The sequence below is a fragment of the Melitaea cinxia genome, chromosome 18 (genome assembly GCF_905220565.1).
Source record: "Melitaea cinxia chromosome 18, ilMelCinx1.1, whole genome shotgun sequence".
NCBI lineage: Eukaryota > Metazoa > Arthropoda > Insecta > Lepidoptera > Nymphalidae > Melitaea > Melitaea cinxia.
This window is the reverse complement of record NC_059411.1, coordinates 7,496,612-7,524,006: the sequence shown is the minus strand read 5'-3', so window position 1 is coordinate 7,524,006 and position 27,395 is coordinate 7,496,612. Positions and strand designations below refer to the sequence as shown.

Genomic DNA, 27,395 nt, shown 5'->3' with positions numbered 1-27,395 from the left:
TTAAATAAAAATGGTTTTATGAAATAATAATAAGAATAAATAATGGTGATAAAATATATTGCCAGAAACGGTAATGGTCTTAAAAAAACTACGTGATATAAAGTATGAATTAAATTTAAAAGTAGAAAGATAATTAAGTTGATAGAGTAATAGATATTCTTATTATAATTAGCAGTTGCGTTTTAATGTACAGAACTACTTTTTTCCTTGCTTGTTGAATCATAAAATTAGGTAATAAATATGGCGGCTGTAGTTATTTAAACAATAATATTTATGTATAATTTACATCAGAAATACCCTTGATAAATGTCTGTTTATCATATAATATATTTTAATAAAACAACGTACCCGTTCTCCTAGCAGCGTCGTTGAAAGCAATATTTTCTAGAAGAGTTTTCTCCGAATCTCCCTTGAGATTTTTTGCATAGATAAGTAGATTAAACGTGGCGCCCTCTACATCTCCAGTTGATAGTTGGGAGAGGTCTAATTTAAAGGTGGCTAAACCATCTGTGGCAAAACAAATTAATATAAAATATAACAATAACTTAAATTAGGACTTTATATTATTAAAAACAATATTAGATAAGTTGTATGATCCAAGTTGTATGATGTAATTATTACAGTTATGGAAATATAATAATCATTTGTATAATAAAACTGACATCAAAATAAATGTATCTTTTGCCTAGCATCCTATATTCATTAATTAAAAAGTGACGCAAGGTCCTGAAGTTATCAACTTATTTTAAAATCGTGGGATGCATTTAAATTGACTACGAGTTGACTTCAACGTTTCTAGAATGAATATTCCATCTGTTTGACGCAAATTCGTTTACTCAAAGGAAAAGATGCAAGAGAAATAGTTTTTCTGCTCATTTTATATTGTTTTGAAACATTGATATTTAAAATAATTCACAATGGCACAACTCTTTCAAAGTCACGTTCTGCATGTTAAATTAACAAAGTCGTTTGGCTGAATATAAAATACATGATAGCGAAGTTTTAATTTCTATATGAATTTTTTGACAACTATTTTCTTTATTTTCGACATGAAAAAATATCTTTTATCCGATGAACTTGTTCAACCAACTGTGTGTATCTTTTTTTTATTAAAATTTACGTAAAATATATTTTTAGTTTAATTATTTAACAATTGTAGATTACTTGTGTGTTTCATATCTGATATTTTCATTTCGTTAATGGAAAATCAAATATCATTTAAAGAAAAATATTTTATATATAACTTTATTTGTATTTAATAAGGATGACTGGAAACAAACAAATACGTTAAAAAATGTACTAAACGTAATATAAACGTATTGGTAATTTTTCTGAATAGGAAAAAATATTTAAACAGGATTAAAATCTAAAATATATATTTTAATATTTCCGACATTGTAGCAAACAATTTATATATTTTAATATAATTTAAATAGCTATTAAAAAAAAATATTTTCGATGACAGGATCATGAAGTACAGACAATTTTACTGTCTACACAGATGTCTATTACAATGTATGTTGTAACTTTATTTTTTTCGGTTTCAGGATTTTCAATAAAATTTGAGGGCTCCAAACATTGTGAGATGTATAAAAATATAAAGGGTTCGAAGAGTCACAATACGTACCTGTTTCATTAACACTGCTATTAAATTTAATTTTGCTCGTGATAGGATCTAACGCTTCGAGCACAAATGTTTGCGGCAAACCACCATCGTAGCCGGAGACGCAGCGCACGACCAACCAACTGACGCCTTCACTACTGTTGCTGCCCGCTTGTAGGGAACAGTTGCGAGGTGGTGCCGGGCGGGCTAATAAAGTTAAACGAAATTTTAAATTCATATTTGGAACTGGAGATGTTACGTTTACGAAGTTATGGATGTGAAATACGGATATTTAAATAATAAACAATGTCTGTAGTATTGAAAAATCTGTTCCGTGGTTGTGCTGGGCGGGCTAATAATGTTACATTTATGTATTGTTAAATTCGTACTTTAAACCATTTTAATTCATTCATTTCATTATAGATATGAAATTCCCAATGTGGATATGAATGCAGATATTCGAAAATTATTATATCCGTTTTTTTTTACGGTAACGGATATTAAACTATTTCGGATAACCTATTTGTTTCGGACAGTTTCAAGAAAGTTCCAGTGTAAAATATAAATCTTTATATACATATAAAAAGACAAGTACTGACTCACTCATCAACGTCCAGCCCAAACCCTTGGACCTAAAAAGCTGAAAATTTGCACAGTCTCCCTTAATAATTCATACAAGGAATAAGGAATGATTGAAAGCCATTAAGCCCAAGAATAATAATAATAAGAAATGATATTTCGAAATTCAATCCCTAAAGGGGTAAAATGGTGGTTTAAAATTTGTACGCTTCAGCCTGTAATATCCCACTACTGGGCATAGGCCTCTTTCCCCATGTAGGAGAAGGATCAGAGCTTAATCCACCACGCTGCTCCAATGCGGGTTGGCGGATATATTCCCTACTACGAGTAACGATCGCTATCAGTACATGATAACAACCGGGACCGACGGCTTAACGTGCTCTCACAATTTTAATGGGGAAACAATATTAAATAGACATTTCGATTACAAGCTTCAGACGAATACTCCCAAAAATAAATAAGCTTACATTAAGCTGCAGTAGTGTAACAAGTAAACGATCAGTAATAAAACTAAAAATCGGAATAACAAAAGCACGGGCACTATAAGCCTGTGGACATAACTTTATATATAAAAAAAATAAGCAAATACATCTTTCGTGATTTTCCGAAATCAACCCCTCAGGGGGTGAAATGGGGTAAATAAAGCTAATATTCGACATGGGTGTCGTTATTTATGTTTTTTGGGACGTTGATTACGAAAATGGTAGTTATTTTGAAGTCTAAGACGGCGGACATGACATAAAATTAATTAAATTGTTTCCCAATACAAACTCTGAACTCCCGTTTTACCACTATGGGGTAACTATTCAATTCGAACCTTCGAAGGTGTACTCTATAAAGAAGTACTTTTAGCATAGACTGCAAAAATAAATAGTCATTAACCCTTAGGTACTTCTTTAGGTAGGTTTCCTGCGCGAGCGAAGCCGCGGTCAAAAGCTAGTACGTAATAATAGGGCTAATCATATTTGGTACTGTAATGATATGAAGTAATTAATATAGTTATAACTATTTAGTTATTGTTAGTTAATCTAAGTACACTGTAAAATGGCTATGAAATCCAAAAAGAATTTTCCGCACAAAAATCACTTCAAATTTACTATAAATATCGTACAAATCTGTCAAACGCTTGGCTCCCATGATCTTCAAGACACGTCTCGGCGCCTTATAATTTAATCATTTTAATCTCTAACCCTCGAGAAGGAATTAATTCACGCGTAACATGCGTTCAAATGAAAATTAAGTGCACAGCTAACTCGCTAATTTCGACTTGACTTATAGTTGTGGGGTGACAATTTAACGTGTTATATTTTACGATATATTAAATGTTGCGGTCAGAGCGGGTGTTTCGATGCATCTCGGATGATAAATCTTCTTGCGACATATGACGCTTTTATATAAGTTGTAATGTCGGCTTTTTCACCGTAATATTATGGATACAACTTTCATTACATAAAACCTATTTTCCAGAGATAGAAGTAATTCTTTCCTGTTAAATAATAGTTGAACATTATTTTTGTGATATAAGAAGAAATGATTTCTTTAAAAATAATTTAGGCGATTATTATTAAACATGCAAGTCATGATAATATTAAATGTATAAATCTACTTTAAGAGTACAAAAATAAATTGTAGATAATTATATTAAAAAAGTAAAGAAGTGTTTCTTTATGTGTCATAATTATTTTCTGCCCTACAATTTTAAAATTCGAAATTTATAGAGAAAAAAGTTTTTTCATCGGTTTCCAGCAGTTTTCTATTAATACAACTGTTTCTTTTGGTAAAAATTACTGCCTCTTTTAATGAGCATATATAGAAAAGTACAGTTGTCGTCTTAATATATTATATTTAGTAATTTTTGTTAACAAAGTAATTATAGATTAAAAAATGATTCTTGAATATCACATTACATTGTGTGACTTGTAAATTCCTACTCAGAATTATAATAATAATTAATTAATGACATATTCCCTTTTGTACTGTGTGGCTACGGTACTAAAGAATTTAGCCACCCCCTCTCTTCCCGTGGGTGTCGTAAGAGGCGACTAAGGGATAACACAGTTCCACTACCACATTGGAACTTAAAAAGCCGACCGGTGGCGGGATAACCATCCAACTGCTAGCTTTGAAATACACAGGCCGAAGACGGGCAGCAGCGTCTTCGGTGCGACAAAGCCAGCACTGCGGTCGCCAACCCGCCTGCCCAGCGTGGTGACTATGGGCAAAACACATGAGTTCACGCTATTTTGGGCGTAAACTTATGGAGGCCTATGTCCAGCAGTGGGCTGTGATAGGCTGTAATGATGATGATGATGATATTCCCTTTTAGAATAACTTAGAAAATCAGAATGCGTCACTAATCCACTAATATTATACTCGTAAAACATAAAATTTTCATAAAGTAATAATGAACAAGTTTGTCATTTAAATTTCATTTCTTTTTTTTTTACCTACTAACAACTCGACTCAAACATGCAAGCACAAAATATTATTTAAAACGTGTTTCAAAACACCTACATGTAGTTGGACGAACTTATAATTACATACTCGACAACAAACACAAAATTGCAAAGCCTTTTCAAAAGCAAAAGCGACACAGAACAAAAACCACACAAAGGTTTTACAAGGAAACTTTTCATAAGCAGCACGAGCAAGTTTATTGAGAGCGATAAAAACCCTTTATTTACCGACTGGCGTTAAATTTACGATAGAACCCATAAGAAAGTAGCTAATCGATACTAAAATATAATAGACTCCGCCATCGGGCACCTGGAACGTTTCCGCTGCGCCTTCCGCTTCTATAATAATAATTATGGGATTGGTGTGAACAAAAAGAGAAGTAAGAGAGTTATAAGAATGTTTGTTGAGATACGAGTATTTATCTAATATTTATCCCCAATCCCTCGCCAGAGGCTATCCTAATGAGAATAAATTATTGTTTATTTATTTATGCTTATAATACTATTAAGGCCAATAGCTAAAACACTGGGTGCAAGACTGCTTCAAAGGTGATTTTCGGTTATACAATATGCTACAGTTATTTATTACTTAAAAAGGGTCGATGTAAAAAATGCAGTTACTATATTTCTTCGCTAGTGGTTAATAGTAATAAGAGTTTACATTCAGCGGGCGTTCCTAGGTTAGCTTGAAATACACTCGATAGATAACGAAGAAAATATTTTCAATTTTAAATTTATTAAAAGTGGTTTGTAGTGAGTCAAACGAATCCTCTTAAAAGTTTTCTTGTTGTTATAAATTAAATAACAATATTAAATAATTTTAGTAGCCGTGTATTTGTTATTCTAAGTGGTATTTTGAAATCTTGTATAAATTTTGTTAGCTTTGTAGTCAGTCAAATCTATTGTGTGATCAAGTGAAAAATAATAATTTATTTTAATAATAAATTAGTGATAAATAATTGTCCTTAAAAAACTTTCACGCTTTTCGGGCACGTGTTTGAAAATAATTATCTAAATATTATTTATCCATTTAAACTCTTAAGATCTTAAGGAAATTATTTTTCAATGTTATTTTTCAATGTTTTCAATGTTTGTTTTGAATTCAAAATCAATCCTAAGTGATTCTCGAGATGTACTCCTAATAGCGATCGTTGCTCATAGTAGGAATATATCCGCCAACCCGCATTGAAGCAGGGTGTTAAGCTCTGATCCTTCTCCTACATGCGGAAAGAGACCTATACATTCATTTTCATTTTTGTGTATAGAAGGTATAATTCTGTCGAAATAAAACAATGTAATAAACATAATCTTAAAAAATCTCAAAAAAGTTTGTATATTTCATTTCATATACAACAAAAAAACTTGGACATTAAAAAAAATCACGCCTTAATAATGATAATACTCGTACTTAAAATGACAACTGAGGATTCTGGTAGGATATGAAATTCCATAAAAAGTCCCAGAGCGATAAGAAGTTTTATCTACATTTCCAACATCCACGCGAACTTAAGCCCCTTACAGACGTTACATTTTTCCTGAAATTTTTACTGAACAACTGATGGTTATTTTTATTATTAGTTTAACTTATCTGTTATATCTTTCAGTCGCAAGTCTTCCCTTATCTAGATAATACAAATCGAACTACTCATCTGTAGGGTTAATTTAGGTGAAATACTCTCTTCTAGATATAATATTTTTGATTACATTTAGCTATTTGTAATCGTAACTAAAACTATCAGATCCGGCACGGTAACCAATAAGACATAAAACTTTAAAATGATTTTTAGTAAATATATGGTAAATAATTGTGTATGCAGGCAAACGAAAAAACCGACTTCAATTATATCGACAAGTAATATAACGTAGGTAGATGAAAAAATAGTCAAGTAAATACGCATTATCAAAGATTACTCCAAAATTGTAATCAGATCTCGATGAAATTTAAATTTTATCACATGATAAACATCAACTTTCGATTAAATTAAAAATCATCAAAATTGGTACACCTAGTTTAAAGTTATGCGGATTTTCGAGTTTCCCCTCGATTTCTCAGGGATCCCATCATCAGATTCTGGTTTCCTTATCATGGTACCACATTAGAGATATCTCCTTTTCAAGAAAAAAAGAATTATCAAAATCAGTTTATAAACGACGAAGTTATCCCCGAACATACATAAAATATATATATATATATATATATATATATATATATATATTGCTGTGTGGCTACGGCACTAAAGAATTTAGCCACCCCCTCTCTTCCCGTGGGTGTCGTAAGAGGCGACTAAGGGATAACAAGGTTCCACTACCACCTTGGAACTTAAGAAGCCGACCGATGGCGGGATAACCATCCAACTGCTGCCTTTGAAATACACTGGCCTAAGACGGGCAGCAGCGTCTTCGGTGCGACAAAGTCAGTACTGCGGTCACCAACCCGCCTGCCCAGCGTGGTGACTATGGGCAAAACACATGAGTTTACGTTATTTTTGGCGTAAACTTGTGGAGGCCTATGTCCAGCAGTGGATTGTATAGGCTGTTATGATTGATGATGATATATATATATATATATATATATATATATATATATATATATATATATATATTACGTACGAACGTATATATATGTATATATACGTTCGAATTAAGTAACTTCCTTTTTGCAGTCGGTTAAAAAATAGTAGATACTGTATTAAAAAAAAAACTAATATTAATATCTCAATCAGATTATTCTCAAAAATTTTCATTCAACATCAATAACTAAAAAATCTTACGATCATAACAGCAACTTGTCATAAACTGTAGGATAACTCGGAATAATTTCATATCCAAAATCATAGTAAAAATTGATATCATGTTTTTATTATAGCAAATTCCGTATATCCATATCAGAAATTAGAAACAAACATGTATGTATACTCACAAGCTGGAACAACTTGAAAGACGCAAGGCTCCAATTGTCTGCCGACGCTGTTCGTACCTCGACAGCTTAACGCTCCGTAGTCTCGGTCGCTTTGAGGCTTGTAGCTTAACTCGCTTGTGCTGCCGTTAGCTGTACCTGGACAAAATATTCGTTATAGTACGTTTTAACGGACACTCTGAGGATATGAGTGTATTTTAATAGGGATGAAATGTGGATATTTGAGGATGAAGATAGAGGAGAATCGAAAGCAAAAGTAGCTTCTATTTTTATAATAATTTTTAGATTTTTTTTTAGTCAAGCAAACAGATTTAGAGAAAGTAGCTTAATAAACGGCATAAACAAGTATAATAGAGATTATTTGTAAGAAAATTAGAATGTAACATGTGTGCGAAAATTACATATGAGTGTACGAAAAAATTGTGTAGTATTAAAAAATAAAATAAAACGATTGTAATTATTATATTACATTCTAAACGTCCTAATGTAGTACAGTGTTTTCTTTCTGCAGCCAACGGGCATCGTAGCAAAGTGCGGTCCGCGTATGCATTTCGTAGGAAATAATTTATCACTATCACAAAACTCGCCTTGGCACCAATTCAAAAAACCGTCCAAGCAACGACATAAGTTTGGACTTTGAACGTAACGTTGGTAAAACTTATTAATTTGAGAATCCTTTTCCCGAATTTAAGTTTGGTGTACGTGTCACGTGATTCGCCTCCTAACGAGAGATCTTTCAAACTATTTTTTTTTGTTTTTATTTTGTTTTTATTTTAGTTACTTGTATACCTACATTTTTTATAGTTTATTTACGTACAGAACCACACTTTGTTTATATAAAAATATTTCAACCAAAGATATATTCAATTTTGTACAAAGCCATGACTAAAGAGGGATGTTAAAGCTTTCCTCTTTATTTAAATTATTTTGTACCATTGTTTCTTTTTACGAATTGATTGTTATTATTAAATTTGTGATTACTCTTCAATAGATCGAACATTCAATAGTAATGAAAAAAGAATGTGTTCTAAATCACAACTTAACCTATAATAATTAAAAAACGGTGTTTTTTTAAAATACGTTTTTCTAAAACACAGTTTTATTTCCAAAGAAAATTACCAAAAGCACATTTAACTTACTACTGCTAAGCCTTACAAAATAAGACAAATATGCAGTTAAATATTGATCGATTCGGTGTATGTTATATCATATTTAATATTTATCATTATTCATACCAAATTTTGTGGGTGATACGTCCAGACTTTCGCCGCTATTGTTAAACTGCCAGAAGAACGTGACATCAGGAGGGTTTGCTGTCACAGAACATCTCACACGCAGAGTTTCGTCTATCTGCGCTCCCAAAACTTGAGGCGTCGAATGCATACATACCGGTGCAACTGTTAAAACGTAATACAATAGATATTATAAACACATAGCATGAACGTAGAAAGCAAGATCGAATCAAACTATCACAAATCGAACAATAAAGTTTACCTAAACAGAAAGTTAAGTAGATAGCAAATTCCGCATTCCAAACAGATCCCGCAGATGATTTAGGAGTTCATTTTAACGTGGAGCTACTAACTACGTCGGCAAACTAAAACTTATATAACAACTTGCTGTAAAACACCGTATGATATATTATGAATCTGGCAGGTGAAAATAATTGGCTTTAAATCAAGCTCCGACTTGCAAAGTTTTAAACATAACAGTGTATTTAAGGCTAAACGTAAAATATAACATAAAGGTAGAAATTTGTTTGTTCGCAACCTGTGTAAATAATGAAGGCTATACCGTAATTAATACGGAAAGCTGAAAGAGACTTCGACTTCAGTTCGTTAAATCATAGCAGAAGTCAGACGATATATAAATTTTATCGCCAACTGTTCCCCCCGAGCGGGCGCACTCGACGACTGTGATTCATTTAGGTATCTACTTATAAAACTGTGCGCCCGCCAACGCCTTAGATTTTCATTAAATTATAAAATATTTGCTCGTATCAAACTTCTAAGAAGGGGTTGCTTAACATAGAAATATATGAGCAAAATTACCAGCCGACGCTCTTATTCCATTACTACTCATAAATTCGCTTAGTTACATTCACAAATAATAAAATTCCGGAACAGAGAGCAATAGCAACCCGACAGATGTTGGCAAATTGCATTAACGAAATATACGAGAACAAATAAGAGTATGGTCCGCATTTGTCAATCCGTAGCCGTGACGTAGGTAACGTAAATCTTGTAACAGCTAAAAGTTCTAGTAAAAATATACATATACTAGCTGTGCCACGCGGTTACACCTGCGTTAATTTGAAGAAAAAACGTAAAATATTTTCAAGCCATTATTGTTCAATTTGGGCGAAAAACATTTGATTTCACATTATCTAACAAATTATGCCTCCAAATTACATGCTATAAAGGACAAAGTTTACCTTCATAAAATTACCTTATTGATCTTATTTGTGAAGTATTTTTCATTCCTAAGGATTCACACACCTAGCTAATAATAATGCGATAAAATCATCTTTTAATTTTTTGTTATAATTCGTTGCGGAGATATTGTAAAAGTATAATTTCTTCTAAAGTATTCATTGAAATCAAATGGTGACAATTTTGTTTGAAAAGATATATTTGTCTATAAAACCAGTATTTTAGAAGAAAGTTGATTGGCAAAAAAAACGTTATTTTAATTTAACCTTAAAAGACAGACATGCAATCGCCGACCTTTCTTAGAAATTTTAAATTTGATCAATTCCATCATACATAATTTTTGGGTATCTTTAACCATTTAGGCATCGCTCAAAAAAATTTTTTCTCGTATTCGTAACATTTATTATGAATGCTTAGCTCCTGGTCGAAGCGTGATGTTATTTATATAGCCTATAAGCCTTCGTCATTAAATGGACTATTCGACGCAAAAATATTTTTTTCAATTCGAACCAGTAGTTCCTAAGGTTAAAGCGCTTAAACAAACAAACAAAATTTTCCGCTTTATAATATTAGTGTGTAGACGTGGACACTGACGAAGGGACTGGTCCACTAGTTTAAAGTCGCTCAACGTGCAATGGAACGGGCTATGCTTGGGGTCTCTCTCAAAGACAGGATTAGAAATGAGACTATACGCGAGAGAACGAAAGTAATCGACGTAACCCACAGAATTAGCAAGTTGAAGTGGCAGTGGGCTGGTCATCTGTGTCGCAGGACCGATGGCCGTTGGAGTAGACGGGTCCTAGAGTGGAGACCGCGTCTTGGCAAACGCAGTGTGGGACGTCCTCCGGCCCGTTGGACCGACGATCTACGTAAAATTGCCGGTATAGGCTGGATGAGGATTGCGGAAGACCGGGATGTCTGGCGCGAACTTGAGGAGGCCTATGTCCAGCAGTGGACTGCGATATTAGTATAGAATTATAGATAATATGTGTGGTTGGTAAGGTGCCCGGTTAAATACTTTTGTAAAAATAGCATTTGAAAATCATAATACTTTATTGTTTTTTGAGTATAATAGATATATAACATACACAACCCTTGGTAATGTAGGGTGTGATAGTGTATGTAATAATGCTAATATCTAAGAACAATATATCATCCTAATAGAACGGAAAAATTGTGTTAATAATCTATTATTAGGCAAAGGCTTTATATAACAAGAAGAAAAATCGGAACTCGACTAGCTAAGCTTACTCCACAGCAGATTCAGAAATAATTTTTATCAAGAGTACTATAACATCTGAAACAAACTGCTTTATAAATTCTCTGAAGTAAGATGGGCGAACCCAAAAACACAAACTTGGACTAAAGTACAAAAAATGTACGTATTAATGTCCATACCGGGTGGGAACTCAACCTACGGCCATAGTTATTAATTCAACCTCCGCCAGTACTGTATCAAAATTTCAGAATAATATATTTTTCGACGTACGTTATACAAATATTTTCTATATCAAATTCATAGATTTTGCTATTAGTACAGTTCCCTGTCAAACTGTGAGGTTGTGCATACTGTGATGTGATTGATGTTCTAATGATGATTTGCTATGTTAAATTCACGCCTAGCCGTTTCTAATAGAACATGACCCGCGTCGAAGCATTGATTACTAAGTTGGTAAATGAATCCCGGTAGAGAATATTTATCGTTCATTAGCCGATGTTGATCGATGCGATTTTGATGACTCATTATATGAGTCAGAAGTTTCGAAGTGAATTGTTTATAATTACATAGAAGTACAATGAAATATTATATACATTTCTATTAAAAAATATCAATATCCAAAACGTCGATCGCTTACACATTTTTGGTTATATATACATCGAACCTGTGTGAAAAGATTAACTACTTGCTTTTTTCGGACACTGATGTAACAGATCTTCACTATCTCGAGACGAATGATTGATATTCTTAAAACCTTTTGTCGAAATGAATAAATTTATTAGTATTTTATTTGTAATAGAAAACAGACTGTTTCCAATTCCGTTTCGAAAAACAATCTTCTGCACAATTTACTTATTTCGGTGTTTTATTTTTATCAGGCTACTTCGATCCAATAGAAAGTCGATTTCGCCATTAGACTTTTATGTTTTCAGTTGCCTAGGGCTTTGCTTTGCTAATGCAAGTGAGTAGACGGTTAAAGCTATTTTCCAAAGTACGCTGTGAGCTTTTTGCTTCGGTAATTACCGTGCCAATAATGTCATCAATTGAATACTAAAACACAAAAAAATATAAATACATTAATTTTTATTTAGTTCGTAATCTTAATTATATTTTAATGAATGCGTCTATCATTGTACTACACTCTCATTTCATTATTTTAATTCAAATTTTGTTCAAAGTAGTCAAAAGGAAAAAAAAAAATTACAGTCAACCAGTTATATTTTTAGATTTCGATAAATGTTCCTATCATCTCAAGCATGTTTTGCTCCAAGCAGAATGTAGACGTTCTAGAATTCAAGCCGTTGAAAACTGAGAAACGCTGTTCAGATTTGAATCTGCAACTTAAAAAAGATTCACGTTTTCCTCTAATCCATCTCGGCTTTTCCTTTTTGAAAGACATGAACGTTCTAAGCTTTTTGAAATGAACACGCGTGAGTTCGGTATAAAAAGCATTTCATGTGACTTAATACGAACTATTGTGCTGAAAGCAATCATTCTAACCTCTCGCTGAAAGCACAGAGGCTTGTAAGGACCCATTTAATATGCAATCGTGTTCTGCATTGAAGAATAGTTATCTAAGTGTCGGTTGTATGTATTAAATGGTGTTTAATTATATAACAATGGTATTTCAATTATTTCGGTTTATTTATATATTGAAATTAAAATAAGTTACGTTATTAATCATAAATAAAAAAGAAAAATCTTATTTTATCATTACCAGATTTCATATTTATATAGGATTAATATTATGTGTTATATTTTAATGTTTTTATTACATAAGTGTGTCTATTTGCAAACAAAAAAGAAAACAGACACCAAATTACATAGACAAGTAAAAACTACTCTTTAGATCTTAAATTTAAATAGGGCCACGCAACAAGAACCAGATTTGAAATAAAAAAAAAGAATCATCCAAATCGATACAAAAAGTGATAATGTGTGTTGTGATTGTTGAGAGTGTGTTCTCAATGAGTCTTAAGAAAAGAAAATTGGAACTCCGCAAAATGAGAAAGTAATATAAAACGAAATTTTTGTTTATTTTATCAATAATATATAATTTTAATCATCTCTATGCAATCCTAAATCTCACATTATACTTTAGTGAAAGAGAATGTTTTATGACTAAACTGTCTGGTAAATCAAAAGATATGTTATTTATAAAAAAGGTTTATACTTTAAGTGTAACAATAAACTTAGTTTTATCCCTTAGAGATATGACTCATATGTTACCGTTCACTTCACGTTAAAAGTGTAACTTTGGGCCTAGTTCAGCCTATATAAACATCTTTAAAATTATATTTGGATGAGCCTCAGTTATTCAAATTATTAATTTTTATTAAACTACTACAATACCCAATAAATACGTTAAAACAATTAGTAGTGTTTTTTATCGACTCAAAAAAGGAGATGTTCATAACTATTTATGGTTGTACCGATTTTTATGATTATTTTTTTATTCGAAAGCTGGTAGCTTAGTAGGTGACGTGTTGTCATATTTAAATTTGAGCGATAACATAATAACTGTTAAAGTAAATATTTAATGGAATAAAACGTCATAACTTAACAAAAATCGTTCATTAGTTACGGTTGAATAAGTTGACACGTTACATAAGCATTGGTATCACTGAATTCAAATCTACAAATTGTTTTACCACGAGGATTTAGTATACGTACATTGTATGCTCAGATGTGTGGCTTGGCTGGCTGTTTCCCCGAGGGCGTTGTTGGCACGACAGGAGTAATCCCCGCTGTGTTCTCTCGTCACCTTCTGTAGCACGAGTGACTTCGTGCTCACGATGACACCGGATACCACGTTGTGTAACACTGGCTTGTCCTAGTTGAATGAACGTGATTCGTTTATTATTTGATAATTAAGTTCCTGTTAAATTTTAAACAAATACAGCGCTTATAATTACACCTAGTATTATGTAAGAGATTATTTGATTGGCAGCATTAGCAAGTATACTTTTTATTTATTTTTGTATAATATATATATGTCTTTTTTCGTCTACCCCCTTTTATTAGTTTTGTATATTATATATATGTCTTTTTTCGTCTACCCCCGCTGAAAAAGTGCACTTGTATTCTCGCGACGTGTTACGAAAAATATTGATAAATATTAGATAATTTGCTAGTTTCGAACTAAAAATATTGCGTTTGTGTATATTTTGCACCAAAACAACAGTACATGTGTTATCTCGCAAAAACCTACGCGATTGATTTGATTATTTGTGTCAACCATCACCTTACCTAACCCTACAAGAATTTTACTTCTTGTTCATCAGAAATACGAATTTATATAATAAAATGGCCAACTGCATGAAGTGCAATAAAGACATATCTAAAGTTGATGATAAAAATCCAAAAATTAAGTGTCATGGTTGCGAAAGGCAAATTTGTGTGAAATGTAGTGGATTGCTAGCAACGGAGCTGAGAGTGGTAGTGCTGCAGTCTCCTACGTTAAAATATTTATGTCCCGACTGTGAATTAGGTGTTAGGCAACTACCGGCGCTGAGAAATATGGTTTTTCAACTAAAAATTGAAGTTGAGAAACTTCAATCTAAGCAAAGCCAATCTACAAACATGGAAAGCATTCTCGCCGAATTAGCGGAGAGGAAAAAGCGCAGTGCAAACATCATCATGTTTGGTGTAACTGAGTGTCAACTTGAAACGGGAGATGAATCTCGAGATAAAGAGGTACGAAATCAATATGATAAAACTCAGGTCCAGCAGGCATTGTCCAAAATTTCGGAATCTGAACCACCCGTCGCTGTTATATGCCTCGGTAAGCCCCAGCAAGGCTCATCTCCTCGCCCGCTTAAAGTTGTCTTCTCACACAAAAGGGCCGCCTTAACTATACTGAAGAACAACAAAAAATTACCCGCCAATATAAAGGCTAAAAATGACCTTACGCCTTACCAACGTAACTACTTAAAAAGCTTACGTGAGGAACTGAGCCGTAGGACTGATAATGGTGAAACTAACTTGACCATCAAGTATGTAAATAGTATTCCTACTATTGTCAGTACAAAAAACTAACGACATGTGGAAACACTTTTGTCGAATTTACCTTTTTCTATACAAACCTGGCATCGTTAATGGCTAAAAGAGATTTGCTTATCGCTGAAGTAAATAAGTTAAAACCCACATGTATTATCATTACAGAAACACATTTAAAACCTGCAATTTCTGATAGTTTAGTGGATATTACTGGCTACGTCCTATTTAGGCATGACAGAATTAAAGGAACGGGGTGGGGGGGAGTGGCCATATACGCGTATCACACCAACTCTGTGGGATGCCTATACAGGCAACTCTTCATCCAACTTACAACTGCAATGTACAGGTCGAGGCGCTCTGGTTGAACTTGAAGTATGGTCAATTCGAGGTAATAGTTGCAGGTGTATATCGACCAACGCATTACACATTCGAGGATACCGACAAATCACTATTTGAAACAATCAAAAAAGCATCTGCAGGGAAAATACCCTTACTTATTATGGGAGATTTTAACCTCCCAGACCTAAAGTGGCCACTGCAAAATGTAGATACTGAATACTATAACACACTTCATGGTAACTTTGTCGATATGTACGTAAATAGTAATCTGGACCAACTAGTCACATGTATAACAAGAAAGAGGAATGACGAGGAATCCCTGTTAGACTTGATCCTGTGTAATGAGGAGAATCTCTGTTCAAAAGTAGAATACCATCCAAATATAGGAAAGAGTGATCACCTTGTACTTATGGCCACAATGCAAATAGACGTTCAGTCCTCTAAAAAATACCACATTCCTTCACAAAGACGGAATTTCTTCAAGGCTGATTATGATGAAATAAACAAAACACTTTTAAAGAATAATGTTATGGAATTGGAATGTCTCGATGTTAATCTTGCCTGGAGGAATTTTTCGAAAATAATCCGCAACGCTATTAAAACTCATGTCCCCCTAACAATCAGATACTCTAAACGTAACATAAATAAACCATGGATTAGTCAGTATGTGTTAGACATGATTGAAAATAAAAAGAATCTATGGAGAAAATATTTGCTGGAAAATTCTATTGATTCTTACATGGACTACCGCAGGATTAATAATAAAATTGTGACTGTAGTTAGGAACTTACGCAAGGAATTCGAAAGCGGTGTTGTTAACAGAGGACCTAAATCATTTTACTCCTATATACGCCAACAGCTCTCCTCAACAGTATCAGTACCTCCATCACTGAAGGACGATAGTAACAGCGTAACTAACGACCAAGAGAAAGTCGCAAACATATTTGCTAAACAATTTGAAAAATCCTTTGTTGTAGAGCCACCAAACACTATTATACCTACTATACAAATGCCACGAGTTATCAACGCCATAGAAAGTGTCACAATCTCACCAGAAATTGTTCGTAAAACATTGAAAACATTCAACGAGACCACCTCAATGGGGCCAGATTCACTGCCCTCCATACTACTTAAACAATGCAGCCATATACTTAGTCATCAACTAGCACATATAATGAACATATCTCTTAAAACAGGAACCCTACCGCAGGAATGGAAGGAAGCGCATGTTACTCCAATATATAAAAAAGGTGATAAATTCCTTGCATCCAACTACCGGCCAATTAGCCTTACAAGTATTGTTTGCAAAATAATGGAAAAAATAATAGCAGGAGAATTAAGAAAGTTTATTACAATCGAAAATATAATTATTGATGAACAACATGGGTTTGTTCCTGGGCGATCAGTTGTCACCAACCTTCTTGCTTGCCTCGATAAATGGACATCAAACTGGAACAAACACCATCCAACAGATACCATATACTTAGACTATGAGAAAGCTTTTGATCGGGTTCCTATTAAAATGCTGATAGCAAAACTGGAGCACTTTGGAATCCGAGGACAACTCCTCCGGTGGATATCAGACTTCTTGACAGATAGAAAATTCAGGGTTAGAGTTGGAGATACTCTGTCAGAAACTCATAATGTTCACAGTGGCGTACCACAGGGATCTGTGCTCGGACCAATCCTATTTGGAATTTTTATTACTGACCTAAAAAGTGTTGTCAAATCATGTCTGTCCATTTTTGCTGATGATACTAAAATAATCGGTAACCCTCTCATCAGTCACAATGTTATACAGCAAGACCTAGATCGCATTGTACAATGGACACAAGACTGGCTAATGTCACTAAATGCAGCAAAGTGTACAGTTTTACACATAGGTAGCAACAACCCTAAAATGTCTTACAAAATAGGAAATGTACACCTAAAACCCGTAAACTACCAAAAAGATCTTGGAGTGAACATTACACATAACCTAAAGTGGGACGTTCACATCACAAGTATAACAAAAAGGACTAATTCTATGCTCTATATAATAAGAAAAGCTTTTAAAATTATTACAAAAGACTTGTTTATCAAAATTTATAAAACTTACATCCGTCCACTACTAGAATACGCTTTCCAAATCTGGAGTCCATACTTTAGGAAAGACATAGAAATGCTGGAAAAAGTACAACGTAGAGCTACAAAAATGGTGACCTCACTAAGACATAAGACATATGAAGAACGACTTTCAGAACTTAAATTAAGTACATTGGAACAACGTAGACAGAGGGGTGATCTCATTGAAACATACAAAATTCTAACTGGACATTATAATATCAAGAATTTTAAAGACATGTATATTATGAATCCAAATCCAAAATTAAGAGGACATTCTCAAAAACTTACAAGATCTCCTTGCTATAGCAACCCCAGATGTCACTTTTTGCCAAATCGCGTAGTTACCCAATGGAACAAGCTGCCAGAATCAGTGATTGGTGCACCATCAGTAAACACTTTTAAAAACAGACTGGATGAACATTTAAAAACTAAAGTAGAGAGAACATAAGTGCAGTGATATGCACGCATCAGCTCCAAGAGCTGCTAGTGCATTATAAAATAATAATAATAATAATAATAATAATACACGATCCTATGTCTCCAGGGCGAGCGACTGACGGGTGCGGATGACCCAATCAGGATACGGAGGGGTATTTTCCAGGGTGATTGCCTGAGCCCACTATGGTTCTGCTTGTCCTTGAACCCTCTAAGCACCCTGCTGGAGCGTTCGGGGACAGGCTTTCAGTTTCGGAGAGGAGGTACTAAAGTCTCCCACCTTCTCTACATGGACGACCTCAAATTGCTGGCACCTAACGCTGCACGCCTGCAGGAACTGCTGAAAATCACTACGGAGTTCAGCAGTTCCATCAGGATGCAGCTTGGAGTGGATAAGTGTGCGGTCGTGCATGTGGACAGGGGTCAGGTGACTCAATCGTCGCAGCTTAGTCTCGAATTAACATCATTCAAGACCCTTTCCGAAGCTGAATCTTACCGGTATCTGGGTATGTCACAATGCATAGGGGTGAAGGAAGTGGACATGAAACAGGCAGTTTGCGAAATCTTTTTTGGACGGCTAACAAAAGTTCTTCGGAGCTATTTGTCAGGAGCCAACAAGGTCCGAGCCTATAACGCCTGGGTCATGCCCACTCTCTTGTACACCTTTGGCATACTCAGATGGACTCAGACCGAACTTGACGCCCTGGACAGAAGAGTCCGCACAACTATGACGCACCATCGCATGCATCACCCTAAGTCGTCGGTCATGAGACTGTACATCCCGCGGAAGTGTGGTGGTCGAGGCATGTTAAGCGCTAAGACCATGCATAACCGCGAGGTGTGCAGCCTCAGGGCCTACTTTGAAACGAGACGGGACAGCCCTTTGCATGGTGACGTTTCAATGTGTGACAAAGGACTAACCCCCCTAGCCTTGGCCAAAGAGAACTGGCAGAAACCGGTCGTACTGAGCACCTCTGACCGGGAGACCGTATGGATGGAGAAGGAACTGCATGGACGGTTCTACAAGGCGCTTCACGCGCCTCACGTGGACAGTAAGGCCTCCGTGCAGTGGCTGCGATTCGGCGACCTCTTTGGGGAAACCGAAGGTTTTGTCTGTGCAATACAAGATCAGGTGGTCAAGACGAACAACTACCGAAAGCACGTCCTGAAGGATGGCACTCCCGACTTCTGTCGAGCCTGTCGTCATCCCGGTGAGTCACTCAGGCATGTGCTTTCGGGTTGTTCCGCGCTTGCTAATACTGAGTACTTGCACAGACACAACCAAGTGGCCAAGATTCTCCACCAAGAGCTTGCTCTTATGTACGGTCTCCTGGAACAGAGGATGCCGTATTACCAATACTCACCGGTGCCAGTACTCGAACGCGACGGAGTCCGGCTCTACTGGGACCTGCCTATCGCTACAGACAGGACGATACTGGCGAACAAGCCTGATATCGTGGTGATGGACAGGGCACGGTCGAGGGTATTTTTAGTGGACATCACCGTCCCGCATGACGAGAACCTCGTGAAAGCCGAGACTGAGAAAAAACGTAAATATCTGGATCTGGCGCACGAGATTGTCGACATGTGGGGTGTGGGGTCCGCTGAAATAATCCCTATCGTAATATCTGCCAGCGGTTTGATCCCGGTTAGCCTCGCTCACCATCTGAGGCAACTGGGGATCCGGGACGGTTCACTCGCAGCCAGGATGCAGAAGGCGGTGTTACTTGACTCGGCTAGGATTGTCCGCCGGTTTCTCAGCCTACAGCCCTAACCCCCGGCCGTTTGATCTCCCTGCCGGGGCGTATTCCTCCACCCGCTTATATTTATATATGTAAGTATAAGTAAATTTACTATATTATCTATATAAGTAGTTATTGTAATATATGTATCTATTATGTATTGGGCGGGCGGAGTGACATTCAGTGGGATAATAATAATAATAAGCGTTGCCTTTCAGAATTTCTTCTAAACAAAAGAATAATGTTAGTAATATTTTTAATTTATCTTTCAATATTTTATCAACAATCATTATTACCACTTCTAACAAACCACCTAAATTGAACCATTTACACATACGTTAAAAATCATACAAAAGCTTTATAGTACCAATCTTACAAATTTAGTTATTAAAATAAAGTTCTTGAATACGCTTACGCTTCAGCCTGTAATATCCCAGTACTGGGCATAGGCCTCTTTCCCCATGCAGGAGAAGGACCAGAGCTTAATCCACTACGCTGCTCGAATGCGGGTTGGCGGATATACTCCTTACTATGAGTAACGATCGTTCTCAGGTGTACATGATAACAACCGGGACCGACGGCTTAACGTGCTCTCCGAGGCACGGTGGGGATACCCACAAGGACTGCACAAACACCCAGACCACGGGAAACACCTGTATGGCCAATACAAATCTTTGTCATGTGTGGGGATCGAACCCGCAACCACCAGCACAACAGGTACAATCCATGGCTGTAACCGTTGCGCCAACGCGGCGCCTTGAATAACGGTTGCTTATTAACTTTACTATTTATATAAAATGTTAGTTATGAAAAAAAAATCTTTAATCCTCTCAGATTATAGGGAATATCGAAGGGATGTAACTAATTTACATACAAATACGCTAGAAAAGCACCGACCTTCCCTCGTAAAAGAAAGGAATTTATATCTTTTTCAGTTGTACGGATGTTGCATAAACTGCTTCAGATATCTGAAGAATGTTATTAATTAAGTGGTGTAAAAAAATTTAAGTAAAAACTTTATTTGTATAAGTTTTTCGTTCAGCGTGTCATTTGACAAAACTATAAATTTGTCTTTCAAAAATTACATTCTAAGATTGATATATATAGATATTGGTCTTTACAGAAATTGTTTCATATCATTATAAATAAAAAACGGTCAAGTACGAAAAAGACTCCGAATACACTCTTAATCTGAGAAATTACTGCGATAAAAGATAACGTTACTTAACTTTTTATTCCTTATAAGTTTTTCATTTTAATTTTAATCCTGTAATGTATTTTAATATTTTGTAGAACATTTTCGTACGTTAAAACCTAAAAGGTGTCGTCTTAACACCTCCTTTGATACATAAATTACAAAGCATAAATTTTAATTATTTAAGAAAACAATTATGAGTAAAAATTTCAAAAAGATAACTCACACTCATATAAGTGGTACTTATAGTCCTTAACCCCACGTCATATAGTTCAAATATGGGAAAAATAGAAATGAATATGCACTTAGAATTATTTTTGTATTTTTCATTTTATAACTTTAATAGTAACAAGTATATATACAGACAGACATTTTTTAGATTAGATACAAGATGCTTGCATGATATGTTGTAGCAGTTGAAGAAAGACGTTTGCTGAGAGATAAACGTGGGAAGTTTTGAGCTTTGCATACATTTTTGAGTAAAAGGTGTTTAATAGTGAACGTTAGAATTTTCTGACGTGCTCAATTTTACAAGTCTCTGGGTAGACGGAGCGCTTAGACTTTGTAAGTGTATCTTTAACACCGTTCAGTTGTTTGTGCTTACGTAACAAACGTTATGAATATTGTTGTACGTTTGTTTGATTATTTCATTGTATTTGTGACTATTATCTATAATATATATAAAAGCGAAAGGTCACTCACTCATCACGAAATCTCCGAAACTATAACACCTACAAACTTGAAATTTGGCAGGTAGGCTCCTTATAAGACGTAGACATCCGCTAAGAACGGATTTTACGAAACTCGACCCCTAAAGGGGTAAAACGAGGGTTGCAAGTTTGTATGAAAATCCTATGTTTTTGAAGTAAAAGGCTTGAAATTTAAAATGTATGCTCTATAGATGATGAGAAGGTGTTTAAATAATGTATCTTTAGAAATCAACTCCCTTTTGGGGTTAAAACGGGGGATGGTAGGTTTACTCCCTCATCGCGAAATCTCCGAAACTATAACACCTATAAACTTGAAATTTGGCAGATAGGCTTTTTATAGGGCATAAACATTCGCTAAGAACGGATTTTACGAAATTCGACCCCTAAGGGGGTAAAACGGGGGTTGGAAGTTTGTGTGAAAGTCCCGTGTTTTTGAAGTAAGAAACTTGAAATTTAAAATGTATGCCTTATAGATGATGAGAAGGTGTTCAAATAATGTATCTTTAGAAATCAACTCCCTTTTGGGGTTAAAACGGGGTATGGTAGGTTGATTCACTCAGTCATTACGAAATCTTCGAAACTATAATACCTAAAAACTTGAAATTTGGCAGATAGGCTCCTAATAGGTCGTAAACGTCCGCTAAGAACTAATTTTACAAAATTCGACCCCTATGGGGATAAAACGGGGGTTGGAAGTTTGTACGAAAGTCCTATGTTTTTGAAGTAAGAGACTTGAAATTTAAAATGTATGCTCTATAGATGGTAGAAAGGTGACCAAATAATGTATCTTTAGAAAGCAACTCTTTTTTGGGGTTAAGACGGGGGATGGTAGGTTTACTCAGCCATTACGAAATCTTCGAAACTATAACACCTACAAACTTGAAATTTGGCAAATAGGCTCCTTATAGGGCGTAGACATTCGCTAAGAACGGATTTTACGAAATTCGACTCCTAAGGGGGTAAAACGGGGGTTGGTAGTTTGTATGAAAGTCCTATGTTTTTGAAGTAAGAGACTTGAAATTTAAAATGTATACTCTATAGATGGTGAGGAGGTGTCCAAATAATGCATCGTAATCTATATATAAAACAGAAAGGTCACTAACTCACTCATCACGAGAACTCAAAAACCGCTGGATGGTCTATCCATCCAGGTTGGACAAAGACAAAATTTGGCAGGAAGGTAGATTATAGTTAGCAAACGTTCGCTAAGAACGGATTTTATGATATTCCACTGCTAAGGGGCTTTAATTGGGGTTGATAATTTGTATGAAACATATACAGCCTGAAAATAAATTTAAAAATGTGATGTATAGAGAGGTTTTATAAAAAATAACTATTAAATTATAAAAATAGTGCCTTTTAAAAAGTTACTCAGTCAAACAAAGTCTCCAAAAGTGTATGTGATCGATTCGCTCAAATATCTGCTGAACGGATTTTCATGCGGTTTCACCATTGGAGAGAGAGCTCCACCATTGGCAAGAAGAAGGTTTAGGGAACGGCTAAGCCGATTTTGATGAGAGTTTCACTGGAAGTTTGCCAGGAAAACTTTGTGACACACTGATTTCAACGCGGGCGAAGCCGCGGGCACAGCTAGTATATCATAATTATCAAAGAAAAATATCGTAAAAAAGTTTGGTAAACAAATATTATATATTGATTACAATTTTTACATCAACTACTCATGTCAGATTATCGTTGTTAATTAAGTATTGAGTAGTGAAATAGTGTGACGAACAATGCTCTGGCGTAGTCGTCTATACACAGTCGCGGTTTCGATTCCCGCTCGTGACACGGAAGGATATTTGTATTGTACAATAATTTATTTTAGTAACAACTTTTGATAAATCCACTGATTTATTGTTTTTGCGATAGCAACACTGCTCAAAGTCCAAGCTATTCGATTCTCATTTTAAAGCTGTGCTGTGCATTTATTGCGAATAATATTGACTATAGAGACCGCATATTCGAGATTAAAACATAAACTATTGAAATTGGCACCTTTTATGAATACCAGACAATACTTTTTTGTATACCTTCCTACCTATCTTTGGAATAAGCCTTCCAAAGATAGGAGCCTTCTATAATAGATAAGAATTGGAATGAAACAGAAATTGTTCAATCATAATTTGTTTTTTATTTTTATAAAGCTAGGTCGGCAAACAAGTAAACGGCTCACCTGATTGAAAGCGATTACCGTGGCTTATAGACGCCTGCAACACCAGAAGCATTGTAAGTGTGTGGCCGACCCTACCTTCAATTCCCCCCAGGAGGTCTGGTCACCTTACTCACCAACAGAAACACAACACTGCTTGAAAACAGTATGATTTAGCTGTGATTTACTCTAAGGTTGAGGTACTACCCCAGTCGGGCTGTTCCATATAGTGAGCAGGAAATTTCCTGCTGTGCCCTACCTGAGTTAGTTGGTTACAAATGTAGAAGACCACTGAAAACACTCAATGCAACACTTATTTCTCACTTAAAATCTATTGTTATTAATTCACAATACACACTTTTAACTACATTGAATACGTTATCACACTAATCTCTTATACGCCACGTATCGAGTAGCAATGTTAGCCGCACAATAATTAAACAATAACTGCTTCTTCACTTACAAATTATCGTATTTATTATAGGACAACAATCGCGCCAATAGATTACAAAATGACAAATGACCAATCAGAAAATTAGTATTAACTATTCGGAAGATGGTATCCATCTTTATGCTCTTCCGGTACTTCAACAAATAACATTTACAGCAAGAACACTACAATCTAACTAAATTACAAACAATACAATCTTATAAAATTATTCGAAGCATAGATTTGAATGTTAACTGTATTTATTGGGTAACCCTACAAACAGATAATGAAGATGGCGACTGACTAATCGTAAATTTATATTAACCATTCGGAAGATGGTGTCGACATCTTTGTACTGTTCCGGTATTAAGAGTAATATTAATACAAATTCCAATATTTTAATAAATGTTAGAATTACAAATTTAAATGCTAATACAAAAGTGTAAGACAAATAAATGAAATAATAAAACATAACACACTGAAAAGCTTCACTAACGTCAAGAGAGAGAAAGATATCCAGTTAAAATCGAGTTTGATTAAGTGAAATAAATATTGCTTTGGAATACCCACATTAAAAATAGCCAAATCACCGTATCTTTCGCTTAATATTTAAAAAATAGAGATCCTTATTTTATTAATCTTTAAGCGAATAAATTTAAATAAATTTCACAATTAAATTTTCAATTGAATTAACACCGTTCATAGTATTAGAAGTATTTTAATGGGCTCATTTGTATTCGTATATAACCTCGGAACTTAAAACTAAAATTGTAGATTTCCACGAGGTGGATTCCGCAACGCTTCTTCTTATAGCGGCCATTTGCACTTTGCGAAAACTTCACGATACTGTTGCATGCGATCCCCGACCGCTTATAAATTGTTATTAAATTGTATATGGATACAAGCGATAGCGGGCACTGTGTAACTTATTTTATCTACACTAATGTTGTAACATTCTACTTATGTTTCCAATACTTGACTTATAATTACTACTGTTATAGCGCAGACAACAAAACACTCAATTTAAGCAATTTCACATGATGGTATAATATCCACATCGATATCGTAAAATCTCATTATAACATCGCGCGCATGCGCGCAGCTGCGCTCTCATTGGTTAGATTTTAATGGCGGCAAAATCACTGTGACAATACACGTACGCGTGAATTTAATTTAATAAATTAAAAGTTAAAAATGGATAGCGACGATGATATTTGTACGCCTCCGGATATTCTAGAATTGGCAACAAAATTAACTCACAATCTTTTGCCAGAAAAATCTAGAAAATTATATGAAAAAGAATATAATAACTTATTCCGACTCCGTCTACGAGCTCTACTGCTTGCCCCGCGACCGCTACAGCTGCTGGATCAATAATTAACATTAACTTTCAAAATTGTACCATCCAAAATTTGAACAATTATTATAAATAAACTATTGCCAGCTTTTACTCTTGTTGTTTGATTAATTGCATTAGTGAAGATAAAGTAGTGTATGCAACTGCATATAACACGGGTATTAAAACACTCGTTACTATTATGAAACTCGCTGCGCTCGTTTCATAAACTCACACTCGTGTTTTAATACCCTTCATTACTAGATCGTTCAATAAGTCCCGAGACTAACCTGGAAATGGCGCATATATTAAAAACTCTTTTGATTTTTAAAAAGTACTGGCTATCAATACAAGAATATGTGTCAAATTTTTAAAAATGGAACAATAAAATTATTGATTTTGAAACATTTAAGTGACGCTACGGTTGTAATTTCGATACAATGGAAAAAAACGAGTTTCGCGTGTTGATAAAACATTGTTTTTTAATGGGAAAAAATACCGTTGAAGCACAGCAATGGCTTTTAAAATGTTATGCAGGATCAGCTCCCTCTAAAGCAACCATTTGTCGGTGGTATGCCGACTTCAAACGCGGTCGCATGAACACCAATGATGGGGAACGCTCAGGTCGTCCAAATGAAGCAGTGACTCAACAAAATATTAACCAAGTCCTCAAAATCGTATTGGAAGATCGGAAGGTAAAAGTGAGAGAGATAGCCGAGATAGTGAAGATTTCAGCTGGTAGTGTTTTCACTATTTTACATAAAAATTTGGCCATGAAAAAGCTTTTTTCTAAGTGGGTGCCGCGTTTGCTGACAACTAATCAAAAGGAACAACGTATCAATGATTCAGAGCGATGTTTGGCGCTGATGAATCATAATAAAAAGGATTTTTTACGTCAGTATGTAACAATGGATGAAACCTGAATATACCATTTTACTCCGGAATCCAATCGGCAGGCAGCGGAGTGGAGAGCGGCTGGTGAAAGCCGCCCGAAGCGTCCAAAGACTCAGAAATCGGCCGGTAAGGTTATGGCGTCTATATTTTGGGATGCGCATGGAATACTTTTCATCGACTACCTTGAAAAGGGGCAAAATATAAATAGTGACTATTACATGTGCTTATTGGAGCGATTGAAGTACAAAATTGCGGATAAACGGCCTCACATGAACAAAAAGAAAGTGGTGTTTCACCAGGACAACGCGCCTTGTCACAAGTCCGTGAGAACGATGGCCAAAATTAACGAATTGGGCTTCGAATTGCTTCCTCATCCCCCTTATTTGCCAGACTTGGCCCCCAGCGATTACTGGCTGTTTGCAGACCTCAAAAAAATGCTTCAGGGTAAGAAATTTGACTAAAATAGTGAAGTTATCGCAGCAACGGAGGCTTATTTTGAAGCCAAAGACAAATCGTTCTACACACATGGGATAGAAAAGTTAGAAAAGCGTTGGAAAGACTGTATCGCTCTTGGAGGAGACTATGTTGATGAATAAAAATTAATTTTATAAAAAAGACCTTTTTTTAGTACTTAGTCTCGGGACTTATTGAACCACGTGTTATATGACAGTTGCATAAACTACTATAACTACTCGAGACTAAGTTTGGTACATTCATATTTTTGTATGATATAGGTATTTATTTAGTTGTTCTTTTAGACTTTGACTACAATAAATAAATAAATAAACGCTTTACACTTAAAAATATTTATTTTATATTTTTTATACTTATATAATTATGTGTATGATTTT

General features: G+C 35.0%; 1 protein-coding gene across 1 annotated transcript in view; it reads right to left on the bottom strand.

Annotated features, from left to right (window-relative positions):
- Positions 1-27,395, bottom strand: part of LOC123662230 (synaptogenesis protein syg-2-like) — a 119,663-nt gene that overhangs the window by 1,491 nt on the left and 90,777 nt on the right. The window contains exons 9-13 of the mRNA XM_045597102.1: positions 13,880-14,039; positions 8,791-8,952; positions 7,559-7,693; positions 1,628-1,810; positions 349-507 (exon numbers count right to left, since the gene is read on the bottom strand). Of these exons, the coding sequence (XP_045453058.1) occupies positions 349-507; positions 1,628-1,810; positions 7,559-7,693; positions 8,791-8,952; positions 13,880-14,039 (799 nt within the window). The remainder of the gene's footprint in view (positions 1-348; positions 508-1,627; positions 1,811-7,558; positions 7,694-8,790; positions 8,953-13,879; positions 14,040-27,395) is intronic.